The 26,592-nt window shown below is 42.8% G+C and overlaps 2 protein-coding genes and 1 pseudogene across 2 annotated transcripts; all 3 read left to right on the top strand.

The window, feature by feature from the left end:
* LOC140723378 (uncharacterized) overlaps positions 1–26,592 on the top strand; it is a 425,409-nt pseudogene that overhangs the window by 172,770 nt on the left and 226,047 nt on the right.
* On the top strand, positions 1,115–9,105 carry LOC140723380 (uncharacterized). Its single transcript, XM_073037961.1, has 2 exons — positions 1,115–1,139; positions 6,259–9,105. The coding sequence occupies exon 2, from the start codon at positions 6,670–6,672 to the stop codon at positions 8,602–8,604; it is 1,935 nt and encodes a 644-aa protein (XP_072894062.1). The 5' UTR covers positions 1,115–1,139; positions 6,259–6,669; the 3' UTR covers positions 8,605–9,105.
* LOC140723382 (uncharacterized) lies at positions 10,513–15,986 on the top strand. Its single transcript, XM_073037963.1, has one exon. The coding sequence runs from the start codon at positions 11,481–11,483 to the stop codon at positions 12,282–12,284; it is 804 nt and encodes a 267-aa protein (XP_072894064.1). The 5' UTR covers positions 10,513–11,480; the 3' UTR covers positions 12,285–15,986.

Raw genomic sequence — 26,592 nt, 5'->3', positions numbered from 1 at the left:
GTCTCCCTCTCCCTCTCCCGCTCCCTCAGGCTGCCGCAGCTTGTGTCTGACGTCAGAGCCCCGCCTTACTCAGGCACTTAAAGCGACACTCACAGTAAACGAACCTGCGGTCTCGTAACACAAAGCACCTCTAAAGTCTGACAGCAGACTAGCGAGTGAATCTTCGATAGTGCAGAGTCAGAAACCGAAGATTTGCCAGCCTGGGTCAGGGGTTCCAGAGAGAGATGGGGTTCAGAGCAGGAGGACGAATAAGATAGATAGATAGATAGATAGATAGATAGATAGATAGATAGATAGATAGATAGATAGATACTTTATTCATCCCCATGGGGAAATTCAACATTTTTTCCAATGTCCCATACACTTATTGTAGCAAAGCTAATTACATACAATACTTAACTATTTAAATACATTGAATGGTAACTTAAGCTCAGTCCTAACCCCGGCACTTTAACATATCCTACTCCTGGCGGTTGAATTGTAAAGCCGAATGGCATTGGGGAGTAGTGATCTCTTCATCCTCTCTGAGGAGCATTGCATCGATAGCAACCTGTGTAGACCAGCAGGATGTGGTCAAAAGTGAAAGATTAAAAGCATTTGGAAACTGGTTGATCGAAAAAAAGGTGGTTAATTTCTGCAAAACACAGGTGGAAATAAACAGATCAGGAAGAAATTTTGGAGAGGAATAAATAGAAAACGTTTAGGCAGAGCCCCTTCAGCATGCTTAGCCTGTGTACTTCGCTGCTTAGTTGTTCTCTGAATTGCAGAGTTCCTCCAGCGTTTTGTGTGTGTGCGTCTCTGTATTTCCAGTAACTGCAGAATCTCCTGTGTTTTATATCTGCATTTTACTTTGGCATTAGATACACGTTGATATTGAGTATGTTGCTTATGGGAGCCGCTTTCTGCGTTAAAACAGCTGCAGATTTTTCTATCCACACGGTTAAAAAAAAATGAGGTATGGACATTCAACTGGTGCTTGCAGAAATGTTTAATGGCACCGTGATTACCCATAGGGCCATGCGTTAAGAATTTCGCCGGCGCTGAAGCGCCGATGAAATGCGCAGGCGTCAGGCTGAGGACGTCCCCGAGTATCACGCATGCGCGCAGTACACAGAAGACTTTCAAAATGTCGGTTGCAGGTAAGAGCGATTCTCTGTGTTTTTATCTTAAACACCGACTTCGGGATAATTCCTTTGAATTTCTGACACCTTGACCAGCAATCCCGGGACAGTGCTGCCCTCTTCCCTCTCTCTCAGGCCCACGATCTGTACACGGGCCCCGGGGAGCTTCCGGTTGAATGGGAACCGAAGGATCTCTCAGACAGAGCTGAGCTCCAGCTATCTAAATGCAAGGATTAGGAACTCGGAGAAAGGGAACAAAATCTTTTACATCACCAGTTCAGAAAATCGGCATTAGTACTCTTTTCCATAGATGCTGCCTTGCCTGCTGAGCTCCTCCAGTATTTTGTGTGTGTTGCTTCCTCTACCTCCTCTTGCTCTGGACTTTTCTACCGGTGAGAACATGTTTTGTCCCATTCTCTCTGGGTACGTAATGATATCAAACACCTTTGCCCTGGGCAACAAGTAGCTTTCACATCCCAAATGTGCCAGACTCCAATGAGACAGATTACTGCCCTTCCCTTCATATTCATTGGCATTGCATTCACTGAGTTCACCACCGTTAGTCACCCGGGGGAGAGTTCAGAGGGAATATTTATGTAGAATACAGAAAGTAGTGATGCCTGTTTGCATTTGGGTGATGCAAAAGTTGCTGGAGAATTTGCAAGTGGGAAGAAGTGGAGTGATATTTGGAAATCTGACTTTTTAAAGCGTAATTTAGCAAGCAAACCACATATGGGCAATGTGCAAAAGCTCTGGTGAGAAAATCCTCCATTTCCTGTTACAGGCCTGCTACATAGGTTGTGTGAGAGTGCAGATGAACTCGATCAAACCCAGAGGAGATCAAAGTTCCTATTGACAGTGATTTGCTAGATGTTAAAATGAATACCTCTCTATATAAAATTCACTGTGCACATCTTGTCACTGGGTAAAAATTGGGTACAAGATTTATCTGCACACTGGTTATTACAAATTAGAGGGGAGATTATTACAAATTAGAGGGGTATTGGAGGGAAGGAGGGGAGACCTCCAGTGTCCCTGATGCCCTCACCTGCAAGATGTACATCCAGCTGCAGCTTGTAACCCTGCACTTCAATGAGCTGGAACCTGAAATGGGTGAATTCCAGATCATCCAGCAGTTGGAGGGGGTGATATATATGACATGAAGAGAGGTGAGTTACTCCCAAGGTGCAGGACACAGGAAACTGGGTGAGAGTCAGGAAGGGGAATGAGGTTAAATATCCATCGCAGAGTACTCTAGTGGCCATCCCCAACAACAGGTGGACCACTTTAGTAGCTGTTGGGGGGAATTACCTGGCAGAGGAAAGTCAAAAGGCTGATTAGGGATTCGTTAGTTAGAGGAACAGAACAAGAGGGGAGGAATATCCTAGTGGTAAGGCTTGCTAGTGGTAGTGAACAGGGGAGGGGGTGATGTGGTTAAAATAAGTTGTAGGGGGAATGGGAGCCAGAATGACAGAACAGATAGTGGAGAGGGTGAATTGAATTGACTTTATTAAATACATATTTCATAAACATGAGGAGTAGATATATTTACCTTATATCATCTAAATGTGCAATGTGTAATTTATAGTAATTTATAATAGATAGTTTGCACATAGGACAGTCAATATAACATAGAAATGCCACTGTATCAGCATGAATTATTCAGTCTGATGGCCTGGTGGAAGATGATGTCCCGAGGTCTGTGGGTCCTTTTGCTGTGATACCGTTTCCTGGATGGTAGCAGCAGGAACAGTTTGTGGTTCTGGTGAATTAGGCCTGTTTGTCCCCGATATTTGTTGGGCCCTTTTTACACACCTGTCCGTGTAAATGTACTGAATCGTGGAAAGTAGATTGTGCAATGTATAATTTCCTTGTTTATATTTAGAGACATTTTTTGGTGTATAAAATGATGAGGGGTATTGAGCGTGTGAGTGGCCAGAGTAGTGTTTTTTTATTTTCCCAGGGTTGAAATGGTTAATGCCGCTTTTCCACACTCCCATAGACCCTTTGTCCATCTCCTGAATAAATAGAGATGGAAAAATATTTAAGATCTCTCCCATCTGCTTTGTTTCCACACATGGATTGCCATTCCGGTCTTCCAGAGGACCAACTTTGTGCCTTGCAATCCTTTTGCTCTTAACCTATCACTAGAATCCCTGAGGATTATCCTTCACCTTTTCTGTGACAGCAACCTCATGCCATCTTTTAGCCATCCTGATTTATTTCTTATGTGTTCTCTTGCATTTCTTATACTCCATAAGAAACTGACTGCCTATCCCTGTTATGCAATTCCATTTTGTGCTTTACCAGGGTCTCAATATCTCTTGCAATCCAAGTTTCCCTACAGTTTCTATCTTTACCTTTTATTCTGACATACCCGCTTACTACTTTCAAAATTTTGCTTTGAAGTCCTCCCATTTACCAAGCACACCTTTGCCATAAAGCAGCCTGTCCCAATCCACAGTTGCCAGATTCCAGTGTTGATTCCAGGTGTTGATCCATGTCCTGAACGCATCCGCCTTTCCTACGCTGCTCCTTGTATTGAAATATACAGGGCTCAGCATATTCACTGCACCATGCTCAACTTTTTCATTCCTGACTTTGTCTGAGGCCTGAACAACATCTGTCTCCACAACCTCTCCACTATCTGTTCTGTTATTCAGGCTCCCATTCCCCCTGCAACTTTAGTTTAACCCTCCTTACCCCCACCTCCCACCATGCAGATCTATCACCCCTTTGGCTTTCCTCTCCCAGATCAATAAAAAGGAGGTGCATACCAGGTACAGGCAGATAGGAACAAATGGGGTACTTATGAAATACAGGAAATTCAAGTGAACACTTATGAAAGAAATAAAGGCATGAGGTTGCCCCAGCAGACAAGGTGAAGGAGAATCCTCAGGGATTCTGCAGATATGTTAAGAGCAAAAAGATTGCAAAGGAAAAAAAAAATTCTCTGGAAGATCAGAATGGTAATCCATATGAAGGGATAACATAGACTTGTGGAGATATTTTTTGCATCCGTATTTACTCAAGAGATGAACACAGAGTCTATAGAAGTGAGGCAAAGCCACATCAACTTCATGGACCCTGTACAGATTACAGAGGTGGAGGGGTTTGCTGTCTTGAGGCAAATTAATGTGGATCAATCCCCAGGGCCTGACAAATTGTTCACTAGGACCCTGCAGAAGACAAGTGCAGAAATTATTGGGGCCTTAGCACAGATATTTAAATCATCCTTAGTGACAGGTGAGGTACTGGAGGATTGGAGGTCAGACAACGTTGTTCTGCTGTTCTAGAAAGGCTGTAAAAATGAACTAGGAAATTATATGTTTGTGGGCTTGACATCCGTACTGGGAAAGTTATTGGAATGTGTGTGCAGGAACCAAGTATATACTGTAAGTATCTGGATAGGTGTGGACTGATAAAGGATAGACAGCATGGCTCTCGCCAATCTTATAGAGTCTCTCCAGGAAGTTATCAGGGAAGTGGATGAAGGCAAGGCAGTGGATGTTGTCTACATGGACTTTAGCAAGGCACTTGACAAAGTCTCATATGGGAGGTTGGTCAAGAAGGTTCAGTCACTGAGCATTCAAGATTAGACAGTAAATTGAATGAGACACTGTCTTTGGGAGAAGCCAGAGTGTGGTAGCAGATGGTTGCCTCTCTGACTGGAAGCCTGTGACTAGTGGTTGCCACAGGGATCAGTGCTGGATCTGTTGTTGTTTGTCGTCTATATCAGTAATCTGGATGATAGTGTGGTTAACTGGATCAGCAAATTTGTGGGTGACACCAAGACTGGGGGTAGTGGACAGCGAGGAAGACTATCATGGCTTGCAGTGCGATCTGGACCCACTGGGAGAATGGTTTGAGAAATGGAAAATGGAATTTAATGCAGACCAGTGTGAGTTGTTGCACTTTGGAATGACCTACCAAGGGAGGTCTTTCACAGTGATTGGTCGGGTACGGAGGAGTGTTGTGGAAGAAAGGGACCCTGGAATACAAGTCCTTAATTCACTGAAAGTGGTATCACAGTTAGATAGTGACGGAAGGGAAGATTTTAGTTCATTGGCCTTCATGAACCATATACTGACAATAGATGGATGTTATGTTGACTTGTAGAAGACATTGGTGAGGCCTAATTTGGGGAATTCTGTGCAGTTTTGGTCACCTGCCTACAGGAAAGCTGTAAAAGAAGTTCAGAGAGTTCAGAGAAAATTCACGAGGATTTTGCCAGGTCTGGAGGAGTTGGGTTAGAAGGAAAGATTGAACAAATCAGGACTTTATTCCTTAGAGTGTAGAAGATTGAGGGGAGACTTGATTGTGATAGAGAGGCACAGATAGTGTTAATGCAAGCTGGCTTTTTCCACGAAGATTGGGTGGGACGACAACCAGAGGCCATGGGTTAAGGGTGAAAGGTGAAATGTTAGCGGAACATGAGGGGAAACTTCTTCACACAGACGGTCATCCGGCTGTGGAATGAGCAGCCAGCACAAGTGGTACATGCGAGCTCGATTTCAACATTTAAGAGGTTTGTGTTGGTACCTGGATGGTAGAGGTGTGGGAGTGGGCTGTTTAAATAGTTCAGCACTAACCAGATGGCCCAAAGGGCCTGTTTCTGTGTTGAAATTTTCTTTGATCGTGACAAGAACCTGAAATAATACAAGAATTCACTCTATCCCCTTTTGACAGCTGTGTGAACCAACCAGTCATTTCAGCAGGAATTTTTTATATGGCGTTAAAACTGTGGCACTTTAAGTTAATAATACATAAAAGAAGATCCCAGCTGCACGTCAAGAAAGACTATTTGCGTGAGAGTGTTTCACTTACTGTGTGGCCAGGCACCCATGCAGCTCAGCAGGAACAGGGAGTAATACCAATGGAGAGAGTCAGACTGAGCCAAGGCACAGATTGGAGATGGCAGAAATGCCCCATTCTTATAGAGACAGGAAGAGCATCAGGGAATTGATGGTCATTCCAGATACCAGCACTCTGCCCAGTCAGGAGATGATTTCTCTGTCCAACTTTCGTTGAACCTCACTGTAACAGTGTGATACCAGATCAAACCTTGGCAACTCAAGTAATCTCATCTGAAATGTTGTCCTACACCCATTGATGGATTTTGTAAATCTTTTTACAGGTTAAAAATGAGAAGGAATTCGTCTCCAGGAAGCTCAAACATGGCACACCAGTTTTGTTGTCTCTGTCTAGATATTTAAGAAGTGGAACAAGGGATCCAATTGACCACCCTTCCTGCTCAGACAGTGGGGAGGTATTCACTCGCTCATTTGACCAACTGGCATGCCTGTAATTTACACAGGAGAAAGGCCTTTCGCCTGCTCAGACAGTGGGAATGGATTCACTCGGTTATCACATTTGAAGGTACATCAGCAAGTTCACACTGGGCAAGGCCATTCATCTGTTCTGTGTGTGAGAAGGGGTTCAGTTGGTCTTCCCACCTGTTGACACACCAATCAGTTCAGACCACACCGGGCAGAGGCTGGTCAACTGCTGAATTTCTGGGAAAGGATTCACACAGTCATCTGACCTAATGGCTCACCAGCGAGTTCACACTGGGGAGAAGCCATTCACCTGCTCAGTCTGTGGGAAAGGATTCACTCAGTTATCCCACCTACAGAGACACCAGCGAGTTCACACTGGGGAGAGGCCATTCACCTGCTCAGTCTGTGGGAAGAGATTCACTCAGTTATCCCACCTACAGAGACACCAGCGAGTTCACACTGGGGAGAAGCCGTTCACCTGCTCAGTCTGCGGGAAGGGATTCACTCAGTCATTCCACCTACAGAGACACCAGCGAGTTCACACTGGGGAGAAGCCGTTCACCTGCTCAGTCTGTGGGAAGGGATTCACTCAGTCATCTGCCCTACTGGTACATCAGCGAGTTCACACTGGGGAGAAGCCATTCACCTGCTCAGTCTGTGGGAAAGGATTCACTCAGTCATCTGACCTACTGGTACATCAGCGAGTTCACACTGGGGAGAAGCCATTCACCTGCTCAGTCTGTGGGAAAGGATTCACTCAGTCATCTACCCTACTGGTACATCAGCGAGTTCACACTGGGGAGAAGCCGTTCACCTGCTCAGTCTGTGGGAAAGGATTCACACTGTCATCCCGCCTACTGGTACATCAGCAAGTTCACACTGGGGAGAAGCCGTTCACCTGCTCAGTCTGTGGGAAGGGATTCACTCAGTCATCCCACCTACTGGTACATCAGCGAGTTCACACTGGGGAGAAGCTGTTCACCTGCTCAGACTGTGGAAAGGGATTCACTCATTCATCCCACCTACTGAGACATCAGCGAGTTCACACTGGGGAGAAGCCGTTCACCTGCTCAGAATGTGGGAAGGGATACACTGAATCTTACCCCCTACAGAGACATCAGCGAGTTCACACTGGGGAGAAGCCATTCAGCTGCTCAGTCTGTGGGAAGGGATTCACTCGGTCATCCCAACTACAGAGTCATCAGCGAATTCACACTGGGGAGAAGCCGTTCACCTGCTCAGTCTGTGGGAAGGGATTCACTCAGTCATCCAACCTACTGGTACATCAGCGAGTTCACACTGGAGAGAAGCCGTTCACCTGCTCAGTCTGTGGGAACAGATTCACTCATTCATACCACCTACAGAATCATCAGCGAGTTCACACTGGGGAGCGGCCGTTCACCTGCTCAGAATGTGGGAAAGGATTCACTCTGTCATCTACCCTACTGGTACATCAGCGAGTTCACACTGGGGAGAAGCCGTTCACCTGCTCAGAATGTGGAAAGAGATTCACTCATTCATCCCACCTACTGGTACATCAGCGAGTTCACACTGGGGAGAAGCCATTCACCTGCTCAGTCTGTGGGAAAGGATTCAGTCGGTCATCCCACCTACAGAGTCATCAGCGAGTTCACACTGGGGAGAAGCCGTTCACCTGCTCAGACTGTGGGAAGGGATTCACTCAGTCAACCAGCCTACAGATTCATCAGCGAGTTCACACTGGGGAGAAGCCGTTCATCTGCTCAGAATGTGGGAAGAGATTCACTGACTCTTCCACCCTACAGAGACACCAGCGAGTTCACACTGGGGAGAGGCCATTCACCTGCTCAGAATGTGGGAAGGGATTCACTCAGTCATCCAGCCTACAGAGTCATCAGCGAGTTCACACTGGGGAGAAGCCGTTCACCTGCTTAGAATGTGGAAAGAGATTCACTCATTCATCCCATCTACAGAGTCATCAGCGAGTTCACACTGGGGAGAAGCCGTTCACCTGCTCAGAATGTGGGAAGGGATTCACTCAGTCATCCCACCTACAGAGTCACCAGCGAGTTCACACTGGGGAGAGGCCATTCACCTGCTCAGTCTTTGGGAAGGGATTCATTCAGTCATCCAACCTCCAGAGTCATCTGCGAGTTCACACTGGGGAGAAGCCATTGGTGAGGCCTAATTTGAAGTATTGTGTGCCTGGAGGACTTGGGTTATAAGGAAAGATTGAACAGGAACTTTATTCCTTGGAATGTTAGAGATTGAGGTGAGATTTGATTGTGATAGAGGGGCATCGATAGTGTAAACGCAAGCTGGCTTTCTCCACTGAGTTTGGGTGGAACGACAACCAGAGGCCATGGGGTAAGGGTGAAAGGTGAAATGTTAAGGGGAACATGAGGAGAAACTTCTTCACACAGACAGTCATCCGGGTGTGGACTAAGCAGTCAGCACAAGTGGTGCATGCGAGCTCGATTTCAACATTTAAGAGGTTTGTGTTGGTACCTGGATGGTAGAGGTGTGGGAGTGGGTAGTTTAAATAGTTCAGCACAAACCAGATGGCCCAAATAGCCTGTTTCTGTGTTCAATGTGAGTGAATCTGCAGATGCTGGAAATAAATAAAAAAACACAAAATGCTGGCAGAACTCAGCAGGCCAGACAGCATATATGGGAGGAGGTAATAATGACATTTCGGGCCGAAACCCTTCATCAGGAGTGAAGTAACGTGGGATGGTCGGTGGGGGATAAGAAGTGGGGGGAGGGATGAAGTAGAGAGCTTGGAAGTGATGGGCTGGGGGAAGGTGGAGAATTATGGGAAATAAAAGAGAAAGAAAGGTAGGGCTGGGGGGAGAGATTATAGTGAGGGGGGAAAAGAGAGAGAAAGAGAACCGGACTAAAATAATAGATAAGGATGGGGGTAAGGGTGGGGGCAGGGGTATCAACGGAGGTCAGTGATTTGGATGTTCATGCCGGCAGGTAGAAGGTGTGTGACCACAGGGAGATCCCGCCACTGCTGGAGGACCGAGCGCCGGTGTTCCGCGAAACGGTCTCCCAGTCTGCGGCGGGTCTCCCCAATGTATAAATGGCCACAATGGGAGCACCGGGATGGTGGTGAGGGAAGAAGTGTGGGGGCAGGTTTAGCACTTCTTCAGTTTGCAGGAATCAGTGCCCGGAGGGAGGTCTGTGGGGAGGGATGGGGGAGATGAATGGACAAGGGAGTCGCGTAGGGAGCGATCCCTGCGGAAAGCCGAGAGAAGGGGGAAGGTGAAAATGTGGTTGGTGGTGGGATCACGTAGGAGGTGGCGGAAGTTGTGGAGGATTATACGTTGGATCTGTAGGCTGGTAGGGTGATGGGTGAGGACCAGGGGACTCTATCGCTGGTGGGCTGGCAGGGGGATGGGGTGAGGGCAGAGGTGCATGAAATACGGGAGACGCGATGGAGGGCAGAGTTGATAGTGAATGAAGGGAAGCCCCTTTCTTTAAAAAAGGAAGACATCTCCTTTGTCCTAGAATGAAAGGCCTCATCCTGAGAGCAGATGCGACGGAGGCGGAGGAATTGAGAGAAAGGGATAGCATTTTTGCAGGAGACAGGGTGGGAGGAGAAATAGTCTAGGTAGCTGTGGGAGTTAGTTGGTTTGTAGTAGACGTCGGTGGATAGGGTGTCTCCACAGATAGAAACAGAAAGATTTCGAAAGGGGAGGGAGGTGTCGGAAATAGACCAGGTGAATTTGAGGGTGGGGTGAAAGTTGGAGGCGAAGTTAATGAAGTCCAAGGCCCCAGACAGTCCTTTCAGGTGAGGCACCACTTCACCTGCGAGTCAACTGGCGTGATATACTGTATCCGGTGCTCCCGATGTGGCCATTTATACATTGGGGAGACCCGCCGCAGACTGGGAGACCGTTTCGTGGAACACCGGCGCTCGGTCCTCCAGCAGTGGCGGGATCTCCTTGTGGCCACACACTTCAATTCCACAGACCACTCCCACTCTGACATGTCTGTCCATGGCCTCCTCTACCGTCAAGATGAGGCCACACGCAGATCGATGGAGCAATACCTTATCTCCCGCCAAGGTAGCCTCCTTCCTGCCGGATGAATGTCCAATTCACTGACCTCCATTGATACCCCTGCCCCCCCACCCTTACCCCCATCCCTATCTATTATTTTAGTCTGTTTCTGTGTTGTACATTTCTAGAAGAACCTGAAATATTACAAAAATTCACACTAAGCCCTTTTAACAGCTGTGCAGACCAACCATTCATCTCAGCAGGAATTTTTTATATGGCGTTAAAACTGTGGCACTTTAAGTTAATAATACATAAAAGAAAATCCCAGCTGCACGTCAAGAAAGACTATTTGCGTGAGACTGTTTCAGTTACTGTGGGGCCAGGCACCCATGCAGCTCAACAAGAGAAGGGAATAATACCAATGGAGGGAGTCAAACTGAGCCAAGGAACAAATTGGAGATGGCAGAAATGCCCCATTCTTATGGAGACAGGAAGAGCATCAGGGAATTGATGGTCATTCCAGATACCAGCACTCTGACCAGTCAGAAGATGATTTCTCTGTCCAAGTTCGGTTGTACATCACTGTAACAGTGTGATACCAGATCAAACCTTGGCAACTCAAGTAATCTCATCTGAAATGTTGTCCTAAACCCATTGATGGATTTTGAAAATCTTTTTACAGGTTAAAAATGAGAAGGAATTTGTCTCCAGGAATCTCAAACTCGGCACGCCAGTTTTGCTGTTTCTGTCTAGATATTTAAGAAGTGGAGCAAGTGATTCAATCGATCTTCCTTCCTACTCAGACTGTGGGGAGGGATTCACTCGGTCATTTGACGAACTGGCACACCCGTCATTTTACACAGGAGAAAGGCCATTCACCTGCCCAAACAGTGGGAATGGATTCACTCGGTTATCACAATTGAAGGTACATCAGCAAGTTCACACTGGGCAAGGCCATTCATCTGTTCTGTGTGTGAGAAGGGGTTCAGTCGGTCTTCCCACCTGTGGACACAGCAGTCAGTTCACACCACACCGGGCAGAGGCTGGTCATCTGCTGAATTTCTGCGAAAGGATTCACTCTGTCATCTGACCTAATGGCTCACCAGCGAGTTCACACCAGGGAGCGGCCATTCACCTGCGCAGTCTGTGAGAAGAGATTCACTCACTCTTCCACCCTGTGGAAACACCAGCGAGTTCACACTGGGGAGAAGCCGTTCATCTGCTCGATCTGTGGGAAGAGATTCACTGAGTCATCCACCCTACTGGTACATCAGCGAGTTCACACTGGGGAGAGGCCATTCACATGCTCAGTCTGTGGGAAGGGATTCACTCAGTTAACCCACCTACAGTGTCATCAGCGAGTTCACACTGGGGAGAGGCCATTCACCTGCTCAGAATGTGGGAAAGGATTCACTGAGTTATTCGGCCTACAGAGACATCAGCGAGTTCACACTGGGGAGAAGCCATTCACCTGCTCAGACTGTGGGAAGAGATTCACTCAGTCATCCACCCTACAGAGTCATCAGCGAGTTCACACTGGGGAGAGGCCATTCACCTGCTCAATATGTGGGAAGGGATTCACTCAGTTAAGCCACCTACAGAGTCATCAGCGAGTTCACACTGGGGAGAGGCCATTCACTTGCTCAGAATGTGGGAGGAGATTCACCCGCTCTTCCAGCCTACAGAGACATCAGCGAGTTCACACTGGGGAGAAGCCATTCACCTGCTCAGACTGTGGGAAGAGATTCACTCAGTTAAGCCACCTACAGACTCATCAGCGAGTTCACACTGGGGAGAGGCCATTCACTTGCTCAGAATGTGGGAGGAGATTCACCCGCTCTTCCAGCCTACAGAGACATTGGCAAGTTCACACTGGGGAGAAGCCGTCCATCTGCTGAGAATGTGGGAAGGGATTCACTCAGTCATCCCAACTACTGGCACACCAGTCAGTTCACAATGGGGAGTGGCCATTGTTATGAATCCCTATAGGTTTTGTTTGCTGTGGACTGTCATTTTAAGAGAGAGAGAGAGAGAGAGAGATTAAGAAGTTGAATCAGTCTGACTTGCAGATTGTTTACATTGCTCGCAGACTGTTTATTTTTAACCGAGGACACAGACTCTCAGAGTCAGACAGAGATGAAGGAGGAAAAATGGAAGGATCGAAACCAGGGAACTAGTGGCCAAGGGTCACTGTTTGGAATTTTCCTATGCCCACAAGGGTGGGTTAATTATCGATTCAGCGTACATCGAATGTGTGGTTGTTACCTTGTTTGATCCGTAGGAGTGGATGTGATTTGGTGTATCCTGTGAAGACCACTGATGTGTTAACCCTTGCCTGGGTGTGGTGTGGTAATTCACTTGATGATACCTCTTGTGACAAGTCACTTTCAGTGATAATTCGTAAGTGGATTTGAAATGACGACAGATAAAATCTACAGTGACTGTTCTCTCATTTTACCACCATGGAATCTGTGGAATTCAACATAATTGCCTTCTCTCGACATTTACCCTGGATTACAAATATCTCTCTCATCACCTATTCTGTGGATAAACTGAACTTTCATACTTTACCATCTCAAGACCCCGAGCTCAATAGTTTTGGAGTTATATTTACACATGACACTGTTAACTTTTGTTTATCTTCCTTAAGTTACTATATTATAAGTAGATTCTATTAAAGATAGTTTTAACATCAAAAACAGACTCCATTGCTGCTGGTTCGTTTCTAAAGCATTACAATTCAGAATAAAATTGGGGCCTGTGTCCGGAATATGAACAGATTTGGGGGTGTATTGATTAATTATCGATTTCATTTGGGAAATTCCATTTGATTTATTTTTTTGTGGAAAATCAGCAGCAATGGATGTTGGTAGATGTCTGGAAGCACCAACCTCTGAGGCATTAGAAGATACCAGAAGGATTGAGTTGTTGAATACTGCCAGAAGGTTAAAACTTGCTAAGGTGAAATTGACAATGAGGAGGGCACAGATGCAGAGGATAATAGCTGAACATTATGTATCTGAGGGTGTGTTTAAAGTGGAGGAGTTGGAGGAGTTTCCTGAAAGTAAACCTAGTGAGCTTAAGCTCCAGTACGTGAGAAAAATTAAAGATGGAGGCTGTGGAAAGGCAGAGGCAGTTTGAGGCTAGAGAGGCAGAAAAACAGAGGGAGGAATCAGAAAGACAGAGGCTGTTTGAGCTGGAAAAGATAGAGATTGCAGCAAAGGGGTCTAGCGTTGGACTCTGGTGATAAATTGAGGCCAGTCAAGAAGTTAAATTGGTACCTCCATTTGACGAGGCAGAGGTTGATGAATACTTTCAGCATTTTGAGAAGTTTGCTCAGAGTTTAAAGTGGCCAAGAGAGGGTTGGCATATTCTCTTACAAAGTGTAATTCAGGGGAAGGCTTAGAAAGCCGATTCTGCTTTGACAGTTGATGAAGCAGCTGATTATAGAACATAGAATAGTACAGCACAGTACAGGCCCTTCGGCCTACAATGTTGTGCCAATCCTTAAACCCTGCCTCCCATATATCCCCCCCCCCCCCCCCGCCACCTTAAATTTCTCCATATACCTGTCTAGTAGCCTTTTGAATTTCACTATATCTGCCTCCACCACAGACTCAGGCAGTGCATTCCACACACCAACCACTCTGAGTAAAAAAACCTTCCTCTAATATCCCCCTTGAACTTCCCACCCCTTACCTTAAAGCTACATCCTCTTGTATTGAGCAGTGGTGCCCTGGGGAAGAGGTGCTGGCTGTCCACTCCATCTATGCCTCTTAATATTTTTTATACCTCTATCATGTCTCCTTTCATCCTCCTCTCCAGAGAGTAAAGTCCTAGCTCCCTTAATCTCTCATCATAACACATGCTGACTAAACCAGGCAGCATCCTGGTAAATCTCCTCTGTACCCTTTCCAATGTTTCCACATCCTTCCTATAGTGAGGCAACCAGAACTGGACACAATACTCCAAGTGTGGCCTAACCAGAGTTTTATAGAGCTGCATCATTACCTTGCGACTCTTAAACTCTATCCCTCAACATATGAAAGCTAACACCCCATAAGCTTTCTTAACTACCCTATCTACCTATGAGGCAACTTTCAGAGATCTGTGGACATGTACCCCCAGACCCCTCTGCTCCTCCACACTACCAAGTATCCTACCATTTACTTTGTACTCTGCCTTGGAGATTTCACCTTCCAAAGCCTCACACTTCTGAGGGTAGAAGCAAAAAGTAGTAAGGTGAAAAGTAAAAGTGGCAAGCAGGCAAATCCAGGGCAAAAATCAAAAAGGGCCAGTTTTCAACATAATTGTATAAGGGCTAAGAGTGTTTAAATACAAGGCTGAAGGCTTTGTGGGTCAATGCATGGAGCATTTGTAACAAGGTGAATGAATTGAATGTGCAAATAGTTATTAATGAATATGATATAGTTGGGATCAAAGAGACATGGCTCTCGGGTGACCAAGGATGGGAGTTCAACATCCAGGGATATTCAATATTCAGGAGGGATAGATAGGAAAGAAAAGGAGGTGGGGTAGTGTTGCTGGTTAGAGAGGGGATTAACACAATAGAAAGAAAGGACATTAGCCTGGAGGATGTGGAATCAATATGGGTAGATCTGCATAACACTAAGGGGTAGAAAATGCTGGTGGGAGTTGTGTTCATGCCCCCTAACAGTAGTAGTGAGGTTTGGGATGGCATTAAACAGGAAATTAGAAATACGTGCAATAAAGGAATAACAGTTATAATGGGTGAGTTCAATCTACATATAGATTGGCTGCACCAAATTGGTAAGCGTGCTGAGGAAGAGGATTTCTTGGAATGTACGTGAGATGGTCTTCTGAACGAAAATGTTGAGGAACCAACTAGAGAGCAAGCCATTCTAGACTGAGTATTATTGAGCGATGAGGAAGGGTTAGTTAGCAATCTTGTCGTGCGAGGCCCCTTGGGTAAGAGTGACCATAATATAGTGGAATTCTTCATTAAGATGGAGAGTGACGTAGTTAATTCAGAAACAAAGGTTCTGAACTTAAAGAAGGGTAACTTTGAAGGTATGAGACAGGAATTAGCTAAGATAGACTGGCAAATGATACTTAAAGGGTTGACGGTGGATATGCAATCGCAAGCATTTAAAGATCGCATGGATGAACTACAACAAGTGTTAATCCCAGTTGGCAAAAGAATAAACCAGGGAAGGTAGTGCACCCGTGGCTGACAAGGGAAATTAGGGATAGTATTGTAAGATTCAAAATTAAGATGTGCGTTTCTGACAGGTCCGGGTTAAAGTCAAAGGACAACTGTGATTTAATTATGTCTGGGTTAAAGTCTGTAAACAAGTGTGATCTAATTATGAATGCAGAAGCCTTGACAAAATTAACTGTTTGTGGAATCATTGAAGTCCTGAGATATGGACTATTGTTTTACAGAAACGTGTAAAAAAACAACTCCAAATATGGAATGGGATAAGACTATGTACCTCCCGAGTCAGGGAGGAGGGGTGGTAAGGAAGAAGGATAAAACCTGCTGCCCTGTAAGGTTCAGGGTTCCCTTCTCTGAAGGGGCCCAGCTCTGCAGAACTGTTAAACTTTGTTTCCTTGAATTTGTCTTGAAGCCATTATTCGGGAGCGTGGCTCGTTTCTGACAAGTATCAATTCCAAAGAAGAAACATACAAATTAGCCAGAAAATGTGGCACACCTGAGGACTGAGAGAAATTCAGAGTCCAGCAGAGGAGGACAATGGGATTAATTAGGAATGGGAAAAAAGATTATGAGAGAAAGCTGGCAGGGAACATAAAAACTGACTGTAAAAGCTTTTATAGCCTTTTAAAGAAAATGATTGGTTAAGACAAATGTAGGTCCCTTACAGTCAGAAACAGGTGAATTGATCATGGGGAATATGGCAGACCAATTGAATAACTACTTCGGTTCTGTCTTCACGAAGGAGGACATAAATAATCTTCCGGAAATAGTAAGGGACCGAGGGTCTAGTGAGATGGAGGAACTGAGGGAAATACATGTTAGTAAGGAAGTGATAATTTTTCAAAACTCTTTAGATTCTGGATTAATTCCTGAGAATTGAAGGGTGGCTGATGTAACCCCACTTTTTAAAAAAGGAGGGAGAGAGAAACCGGGGAATTATAGACCGGTTAGCCTGACGTCGGTGGTAGGGAAAATGCTAATCAGTTATCAAAGATGTGATAACAGCACATTTGGAAAGCGGTGAAATCATCGGACAAAGTCAGCATGGATTTGTGAAAGGAAAATCATGTCTGACAACTATTTCAGAATTTTTTGAGGATGTATCAGTAGAATGAATAGGGGAGAACTAGTGGATGTATATTTGGATTTTCAAAAGGCTTTTGACAAGGTCTCATACAGGAGATTAGTGTGCAAACTTAAAGCACACGGTGTTGGGGGTATGGTATTGAAGTAGATAGAGAATTGTTTGGCAGACAGGAAGCAAAGAGTGGGAATAAATGGGAACATTTCAGAATGGCAGGCAGTGACTAGTGGGGTACTGCGAGGCTCAGTGCTGGGACCCCAGTTGTTTACAATATTTATCAATGATTTAGACAAGGGAATTAAATGCAGCATCTCCAAGTTTGCAGATGACATGAAGCTGGGTGGCAGTGTTAGCTGTGAGGCGGATGCAGGGTGACATGGATAGGTTTGGTGAGTGGGAAGATTCATGGCAGATGCAATTTAATGTGGATAAATGTGAGGTTCTCCACTTTGGTGGCAAGAGCAGGAAAACAGATTATTATCTAAATTGTGGCCAATTAGCAAAAGGGGAGGTGCAATGAGACCTGGGTGTCATTGTACACCAGTCATTGAAAGTGGGCATGCAGGTACAGCAGGCGGTGAAAAAGGCAAATGGTATGTTGGCATTCATAGCACGAGGATTCAAGTACAGGAGCAGGAAGGTTCTCCTGCAGTTGCCTTGGTGAGAACACACCTGGAGTATTTTGTGCAGTTTTGGTCCCCTTAATCTGAGGAAAGACATTCTTGCCATAGAGGGAGTACAAAGAAGGTTCATCAGATTGATTCCTGGGATGGCGGGACTTTCATATGAGGAAAGACTGGGCTTATACTCACTGGAATTTAGAAGATTGAGGGGGAATCTTATTGAAACGTGTAAAATTCTAAAGGGATCGAACAGGCTAGATGCAGGAAGATTGTTCCCGATGTAGGAGAAGTCCAGAACGAGGGGTCACAGTTTAAGGATAAAGGGGAAGCATTTTGGGACCGAGATGGGGAAAATCTTCTTCACACAGAGAGTGGTGAATCTGTGGAGTTCTCTCCCACAGGAAACAGTTGAGGCCAGTTCATTGCCTATATTTAAGAAGGAGTTAGATATAGCCCTTGTGGCTAAAGGGACCGGGGGTACGGAGAGAAAGCAGGTACAGGGTTCTGAGTTGGATGATTAGCCATGATCATACTGAATAGTGGTGCGTCCTAGAAGGGCCGAATGGCCTACTACTGCACCTATATTCTATGTTTCTATCATCCGAACATCAACTCCCTAATCATTCTGCATCACTTATTAATTCCTTTTTAATTGATTATGGCATAATTACATTTGGAGGGATATGCATCCTAGTGATAGTGAATACTCTTTTTTTCTCACATGTTCATAATAAATATTCGAAAATCGACTATTTTATAGTCGACCCCCGATTTCTATTTAACGTTCTGAAATGTGAATATGATAGATAGATAGATACTTTATTCATCCCCATGGGGAAATTCAACCTTTTTTCCAATGTCCCATACACTTGTTGTAGCAAAAACTAATTACATACAATACATCAGTAAAAATATGATATGATTCTAAATCACTAACTCAAAAAGCATTAATAATAGCTTTAAAAAAAGTTCTTAAGTCCTGGCGGTTGAATTGTAAAGCCTAATGGCATTGGGGAGTATTGACCTCTTCATCCTGTCTGAGGAGCATTGCATCGATAGTAACCTGTCGCTGAAACTGCTTCTCTGTCTCTGGATGGTGCTATGTAGAGGAAGTTCAGGGTTTTCCATAATTGACCGTAGCCTACTCAGCGCCCTTCGCTCAGCTACCGATGTTAAACTCTCCAGTACTTTGCCCACGACAGAGCCCGCCTTCCTTACCAGCTTATTAAGACGTGAGGCGTCCCTCTTCTTAATGCTTCCTCCCCAACACGCCACCACAAAGAAGAGGGCGCTCTCCACAACTGACCTATAGAACATCTTCAGCATCTCACTACAGACATTGAATGACGCCAACCTTCTAAGGAAGTACAGTCGACTCTGTGCCTTCCTGCACAAGGCATCTGTGTTGGCAGTCCAGTCTAGCTTCTCGTCTAACTGTACTCCCAGATACTTGTAGGTCTTAACCTTCTCCACACATTCTCCATTAATGATCACTGGCTCCATATGAGGCCTAGATCTCCTAAAGTCCACCACCATCTCCTTGGTCTTGGTGATATTGAGACGCAGGTAGTTTGAGTTGCACCATATCACAAAGTCCTGTATCTGTTTCCTATACTCCTCCTCCTGTCCATTCCTGACACACCCCACTATGGCCGTGTCATCAGTGAACTTCTGCACATGGCAGGACTCCGAGTTATATTGGAAGTCTGATGTGTACAGGGTGAACAGGACCGGAGAGAGTACGGTTCCCTCCGGCGCTCCTGTGCTGCTGACCATCGTGTCAGTCCTACAGTCTCCCAACCGCACATACTGAGGTCTATCTGTCAAGTAGTCCACTATCCAATCCACCATGTGAGAGTCTACTCCCATCTCCGTTAGTTTGTGCCTTAAGATCTTGGGCTGGATGGTGTTAAAGGCACTAGAGAAGTCAAGGAATGTAATCCTCACAGCACAACTGACCCCATCTAGGTGAGAGAGTGATTTGTGCAACAAATACGTGATAGCATCCTCCACTCCCACCTTCTCCTTATACGCAAACTGAAGCGGATCCCGGGCATGCCTGGTTTGTGGCCTCAGATTCTGTATTATCAGCCGCTCCATGGTCTTCATCACGTGCGACGTCAAGGCAACAGGCCTGAAGTCATTCAACTCCTTTGATTGTGGTTTCTTCGGTACCGGGACAATACAGGATGTTTTCCACTGTCTGGGTACTCTTCTCTGATCTAGGCTCATGTTGAAGATGCGCTGTAGTGGTTCTCCCAGCTCAGTCGCACAGGCCCTCAGTAATCGTGGGGAAACTCCATCCGGTCCAGCCGCCTTGCTGGTACAGATCTTCCTCAGTTGACCTTCCACCTGTGCAGCCGTAATCCTGGGCGTGGGCAAGGTCTCCTGTGAGTGGCTATTTTCCTGTGAGGGAAGTAAGCCTGGTGTAGAGTTCTGCGGTGAGGATGAGATTGTGCTGTCAAACCTATTGAAGAAGTTGTTCAGCTGGTTCGCTTTCTCCACATCTCCACTTATGTTTGCCCCCCGCTTTGCACCGCATCCGGTGATGATCTTCATCCCATCCCACACCTCCTTCATGCTTTTTTTCTGCAGCTTTTGTTCTAGCTTCCTCCTATACTGCTCCTTTGCCTCCCTTATCTGTACTCGGAGTTCCTTCTGAACTCTTTTAAGCTCCAACCGATCACCATCTTTAAAGGCCCTCTTCTTCTGGTTTAGGAGGCCTTTGATGTGACTAGTGATCCAGGGCTTATTATTGGGATAGCAGCGAACAGTTCTAACAGGAACAACGGCATCCACACAAAAATTAATATAGTCCGTTGTGCATTCAGTGACCTCCTCAACGCCCCCACAGAGCCCCCCTTGCAGTACATCCCAGTTAGTAGTACCGAAGCAGTCTCTCAGGGCCTGTTCAGCTTCAGGAGTCCACTTTCTAAAAGAGCGTGTGGTAGTGGGATGCCTCATCACAATTGATTTATATCTGGGCTGTAACAAAACCAGGTTGTGATCAGCTTTCCCCAGTGCAGGCAGCGGGGATGCACTATATGCATCCTCTACGCTTACACCAAAAGATTCTTGCTATTTTCTCGGGCTTATCGTTAAGAGTTTATTGTGAATTTTTGAAGATATGCAAACAGAAATGGCTCTTAGATCCAAAGGACGAGAACCGGGGCGTAACCCGAACGGTAATGGAAAGAAGCAAGCTCAACCGCAACGCACTGAGTTAACTTATGAACTGTTTATGGAGGTTTTGGATAAAAAAAAATCGATGAACTACAAGTTTTTAAACAAGATATAAAGGCTTTTCAAGATTATATGGTTAAGACGGATTCAGTAATTAACCAGCAGCAAGCTCTTATCGCGTCTCTGCAAGAAGAAGCTCGGAAACGAGATTTGACAATCGAAAAATTGCAACAGGATTTAATTTCGACCAATAAACTGGTGGAAACACTTAAAGCCAAGATTGTCGACTTGGAGAATCGGTCCAGAAGACAGAACCTACGTGTACTTGGTCTCCCAGACGGCATAGAAAAAGGCGATCCTTCGAAATATTTTGCTCAACTTTTAAAAGATGCGTTTTCGTCGGTTTTTCCAGAGAACCCCCCCCCCCCCCCATTACTTGACCGAGCACATAGAATTTGGAGTCGTTCATCGAGTGCTTCAGCTAAACCCCCGTTGGTAATTGTCCGGTTTCACTATGTACACGACAAAGAACAACTTATTCGTGAGGCTCGGAGGGCTGGGATGATTACATTTCAAAATTACTACTTCCGTTTGGTGGAAGATTTTAGTCCTGAACTTATGAAAAAAAGGCTTCTTTTTAAACCTCTGATGTCTGAATGTTATGAGAAAAAACTAAAACCTGCGCTCTTATACCCTGCGAAGCTTAGAATATCTCCGTCGAATGCTCCACGCCAGGTTTTTCTTTCTACATTTGAAGCGAGAAAGTATCTGGAGGAGAACTTCCCTACTGCTATAGACACTAATCCCTAATAAATGAGTGATTCTGATTGTGTAAGATGGTTTTCGATTCCTCAAACCAGGGTTAGTCTCTGGTTATTGGTGTAGGTTTATCCTATACTTCATATTTAAGTTAAAGTGTGTTTTCGTTATATTAACCGTTCTGTCTTATACACTTTAACCACTATACTATATTTTTGACTATTATTTTTGTTCCCTTGAAGGTATATTTTTAACCTTTCGAAGGGAATTTTTTTTATTATCAAGATGGTGGTTTTTTGCAAAAATATTCTTGGTTTTGTTTAAGATGGCGTTATTGTTTCTTCTTTCGTCTTCTTCTTCATCGCTTATCATAGTTTAAATACTTCTTGATTTGTTTGGGTTATATCCCGATTTATAAACTTTTAGTGATTGTATTCTTTTTTTTACAACTAAGCATATTAAGAAGCGTAGATTTTAGTATTGTAATCATAATTTTTAAAGTTGGGGTGTTTTTTTAATATATCCTTTAAATACGGAGTGGTCTGCCGCTGATATGGGGGTAGAATTAGTCTCATTTTTTCCTTTTTCTAGCCATATTTTGGCTTTTTTTCTTTTTCTTGTGGGGGTGGGGGTTGGTCTGTTTTCCTTTTTTATTTTTCTTTTATCAGTTTGTTTCAGTTTTTTCATTCGGGCTGTTTTTGAACTACAAATATGTCTACGATGTCGTCACTTCCGGGTACGCTCTTTATTTTTGTTACTCTTCCGGGTGCATGAGTTTATAATTTGGTTAACCCTTTCTATACCAAAGGGTTGACTTTAGAAGCATGGCTCAAACCATTAACTTTGTGTCTTGGAATACTAATGGTTTAAACCATCCGATTAAACGAAAGAAGATTTTCAAAGTATTCCAAAGACTTAATGCTCATATCATTTTTGTACAAGAAACTCATGTGAGGAAGGAGGACAAATATCGCTTTTTTAGGTCTTGGCAGGATCAACAGTATCATTCGAATTCGAATGCCAAAGTTAAGGGAGTTTCAATTTTTATTGACTCCTCTATTGCATTTGTTCAACATGATATCCTTTCGGATCCGAATGGTAGATTTTTGTTAATTACGGGTTTACTCTGTAATAAAAAGGTTGCTATGGTTAATGTTTATGCTCCAAATGTGGATTGTCCTGATTTTTTTAAGTCCTTATTTACTTCTTTACCTAATTTAAATGAATATAAGTTAATAATGGGTGGTGACTTTAATTGTTGTTTGAATCCTTTGATGGACAAATCTATATCTATTCAGACTTTACCCAATAAGTCGGCCACTTGTATTAACTCCTTTTTGACTGATAATGGAGTTTTTGATATTTGGAGATTTCGCCATCCTAATGACAAAGAGTTTTCTTTTTTCTCATATGTTTATCATTCCTATTCGAGAATTGATTATTTTTTTTATTAACTCTTGTTTTATTCCATCGGTAATTGGTTGTAATTATGATATTAGAGCTTTTTCTGACCATGCTCCATTAAAACTTTCTATTAATTTTACGGATACAGCTTCAAGTGCTAGACAATGGCGATTTGACTCTACCTTATTGCAAGATCCGGACTTTATTAAATTTATGAAGGAGCAGATCGATTTCTTCTTTTCAACTAATTCCACAGAAGATATCTCTTACGGAACCCTTTGGGACACTTTTAAAGTGTATATACGTGGACAGATTATCTCTTGCTCTGTTGGTCTGAGAAAACGCATTAAGAAGGAAACTCTTTTATTGGTTGATAAAATTAAAGAGATTGACAAGAAATATTCGACCACTCCTAGTAGGGAGCTTTACAAACAAAGGGTTGAACTTCAAATGGAACATAGTTTATTACTTACATCTCCGATTGAAAATTAATTAATGAAAACCAGATCTGATTTTTATACACATAGTGATAAATCGGGAAAACTGTTAGCTAGTCAGCTGAAGAATGTTTGGGTTAAACGTCAAATCACTAAGGTTCGTCAGCAGAATGGGGATTTGACAGTTAACTATGATGATATAAATAAGTCTTTTCAAGACTTTTATACCTCCCTGTATCAATCTGAATTCCCTCAGGATCATAATACCATGTGTGATTTTCTTGGGAAATTGAATTTTCCAAAATTATCATCCGATGAACTTTCAGTATTAGATACTCCGATCACGGATGCGGAAATTAAAGGGGTTATTTCCTCAATGAATTCTGGGAAAGCACCAGGTCCAGATGGGTATACAGCAGAATTTTTTAAATGTTTTTCTGCTACTCTCTCTCCTTGGCTATGCAAGGTTTTTGAAGAAGCAATTAGATTGGGGAATTTGCCACAATCTTTTTATAGAGCTTCCATTTCCTTAATACTGAAGAAAGATAAAGACCCTACTGACTGCATCTTATAGACCAATATCTTTATTGAATGTGGACTCCAAGATCTTTTCCAAGCTACTGGCTTCCAGGCTGGAGAAGGTATTACCCCAAATTATTTCAGAAGATCAAACCGGTTTTATTAAAAATCGCTATTCTTTTTTCAATGTTAGGAGATTACTGAATATTGTTTATACTCCTTCACATAGCACTTCAGAATGTGTTATTTCATTAGATGCGGAGAAAGCATTTGATAGAGTTGAATGGCCTTACTTATTTTATGTGCTGGAGAAGTTTAATTTTAGTCCGACCTTTATTTCTTGGATTAAACTGATTTATCAAACTCCAGTAGCCTCGGTGTTTACTAATAATCAAAGATCTCCCTTCTTTCGTTTATTTCGGGGCACTAGACAAGGTTGTCCTCTTAGCCCATTACTACTTAACATTGCTTTAGAACCTTTGGCAATTGCCATCAGAGAATCACAGGATATTTTGGGTATTAACCGTGGAACAGATATTCATAAGGTATCTTTGTACGCAGATGATTTATTATTATTCATTTCTAACCCTGAGAAATCTATTCCAGCAGTTTTATCATTGTTGGCTCAATTTAGTGAGTTTTCTGGGTATAAGTTAAATCTTAATAAGAGTGAATTGTTTCCTTTGAATAGACAGGTCCCAAGCTATGGTAATTTACCTTTTAAATTAGTTAATGACTCTTTTATTTACTTAGGGATTAAAATTACAAAAAACCATAAAGAATTATTTAGGTTTAATTTTCTACCCTTAATTGATCAGATTAAAGGCTTGTTTACTAAGTGGTCACCATTATCTTTATCTCTGATAGGTAGGATTAATGCTATTAAGATGGTTATTTTACCTAAGTTTTTATATATTTTTCAAGCGGTACAAATTTTTATTCCGAAATCCTTTTTTACTAATGTTGATTCAAAAATTTCCTCATATATATGGCAGAATAAAAATCCCAGGTTAGGTAAAACATACTTACAGAAGACAAAGAAGGAAAGTGGGTTGGCATTACCCAATTTCAGATTTTATTATTGGGCAGTTAATATTAGATATTTGTTATGTTGGTTGAAAGAATGGGATGGTCCTTTTGGCCCTCATTGGGTGAGTTTGGAAATTAAATCGGTACCAGGTTATGCTTTGGGTTCTATTTTAGGGACTTCTCTCCCTTTTGCTCTTTCTAAATTGCCGAAACGAATTGACAACCCGATAGTTAAATATACCTTACGTATATGGTTTCAATTTTGGAAATTTTTCGGGTTGACTCAATTCGTTTTAAATATTCCTATTGTATCTAATTGTTTTTTCCACCCCTCAATTATAGATCAAGCTTTTTTGGCTTGGAAAACTAAGGGTTTATTAAGATTTTCTGATTTATTTTCGGACAATTGTTTTATGTCTTTTGAGCAATTATCTAATAAATATAATTTGCCTAGATTTCATTTTTTTAGATACTTACAGGTTAGGCATTTTTTTAATTACGGTACTTCCTACGTTTCCAAATTTGGTGTCTTCAGATATTTTGGAGAGTTTGTTTGAATTAAACCCTTTTCAAAAAGGGCTTATATCAAAACTTTATAATATAATTATGAAGATACGTTCAGTGCCCCTTGATAAGACCAAAAAGGATTGGGAAAGAGAGCTCAGTCTTATTATTCCTATTGAGAATTGGGATAGAATTCTTTAATTAGTTAATACATCATCTATATGTGCCAAACATTCATTAATACAATTTAAGGTTGTACATAGGGCCCATATGTCCAAGGATAAATTAGCTCATTTTTATTCTTATATGAACCCTATTTGTGACAGATGTCAATTGGAAATCGCGTCTTTAACTCATATGTTTTGGTCATGTCCGCTTTTGAAAAAATATTGGAAAGATATTTTTGATATTATCTCTGCGGTAATGAACATCGATTTACAACCCCATCCTATTACCGCAATTTTTGGTTTACCAATGATGGACTCATTTCATTTATCTCCTTCCGCCTGTCGAATGATTGCTTTTCTCACTTTGATGGCTAGAAGATCTATTTTGTTGAATTGGAAGGAAATTAATCCTCCCACTGTATTTCATTGGCTTTCTCAAACTATATTATGTTTAAATTTAGAAAAAATTAGAAGTGGTGTATTCGATACTTCTATTAAATTTGAAAAGATATGGAGACCATTTATTCAATATTTTCATATGATGTAATACGACCCTGTTCCAAGCTTATTGGTTTTCTCAGCTTTAATCGTATTTATGTTGAGAGGATCGGAGTTGACGACACTGATGTTTATGTATTCTTGTAAGATAACATAAACAGCCCTTTTTTCTCTCTCTTTTTTAGTTTTTCTTTTTTTTTCTTTTTTTGCTTCCTTTTTTTCCCTTAGATACTAGATTAGTAGATTAGTCAACTTTGCATATATATATATATATATATTCTTTTTATATTATATATTATGAAATATCTTGATTTACCTTGTTCATATATATACTATATGGTTCATGTTTCGGGAAAAGTTATTTATACTGTATTCATTGCTTATGTATTCTTTCATGTGTAATGGGAATTTGTATGTGTGTAATCCCTTTGTTAATATATCAATTGTATTTTGTTCATAACATTATTAATACTAATAAAAAGATTGAAAAAGAAAATTTCTAAACAAATTAAAGAATCAGTGCTACCTCCCAAGTGTTGTTTTGTTTAAAAGAAGAGTGGAATTACAATCACAGTATAATTTATTACTAACATATCCTATTGAAGGATATTTGCTTAATTGAAAAGTCAGTTTTATATTTTTGGGGATTAAAATAATAAGCACCGCTTCCCAATTAATGGCAGCTGGAGCTAAAAGACAAATTTTAAAGATTCGTAAAAATAATGGAGATATATTAAGTAACGATGAAGACATCAATAATACTTTTCAGGATTTTTATTCTGATCTTTATAGATCTCAA

This window comes from Hemitrygon akajei, unplaced genomic scaffold, assembly GCF_048418815.1.
Source record: "Hemitrygon akajei unplaced genomic scaffold, sHemAka1.3 Scf000111, whole genome shotgun sequence".
In the NCBI taxonomy this organism is placed as follows: domain Eukaryota; kingdom Metazoa; phylum Chordata; class Chondrichthyes; order Myliobatiformes; family Dasyatidae; genus Hemitrygon; species Hemitrygon akajei.
The sequence above is the reverse complement of the archived record's forward strand: the minus strand, read 5'-3'. Positions and strand labels throughout refer to the sequence as shown.

Bases quoted from the DNA above. Each gene is read 5' to 3' on its own strand.
- LOC140723380 (XM_073037961.1), top strand. From the start codon at position 6,670: ATGGCTCACCAGCGAGTTCACACTGGGGAGAAGCCATTCACCTGCTCA.
- LOC140723382 (XM_073037963.1), top strand. From the start codon at position 11,481: ATGGCTCACCAGCGAGTTCACACCAGGGAGCGGCCATTCACCTGCGCA.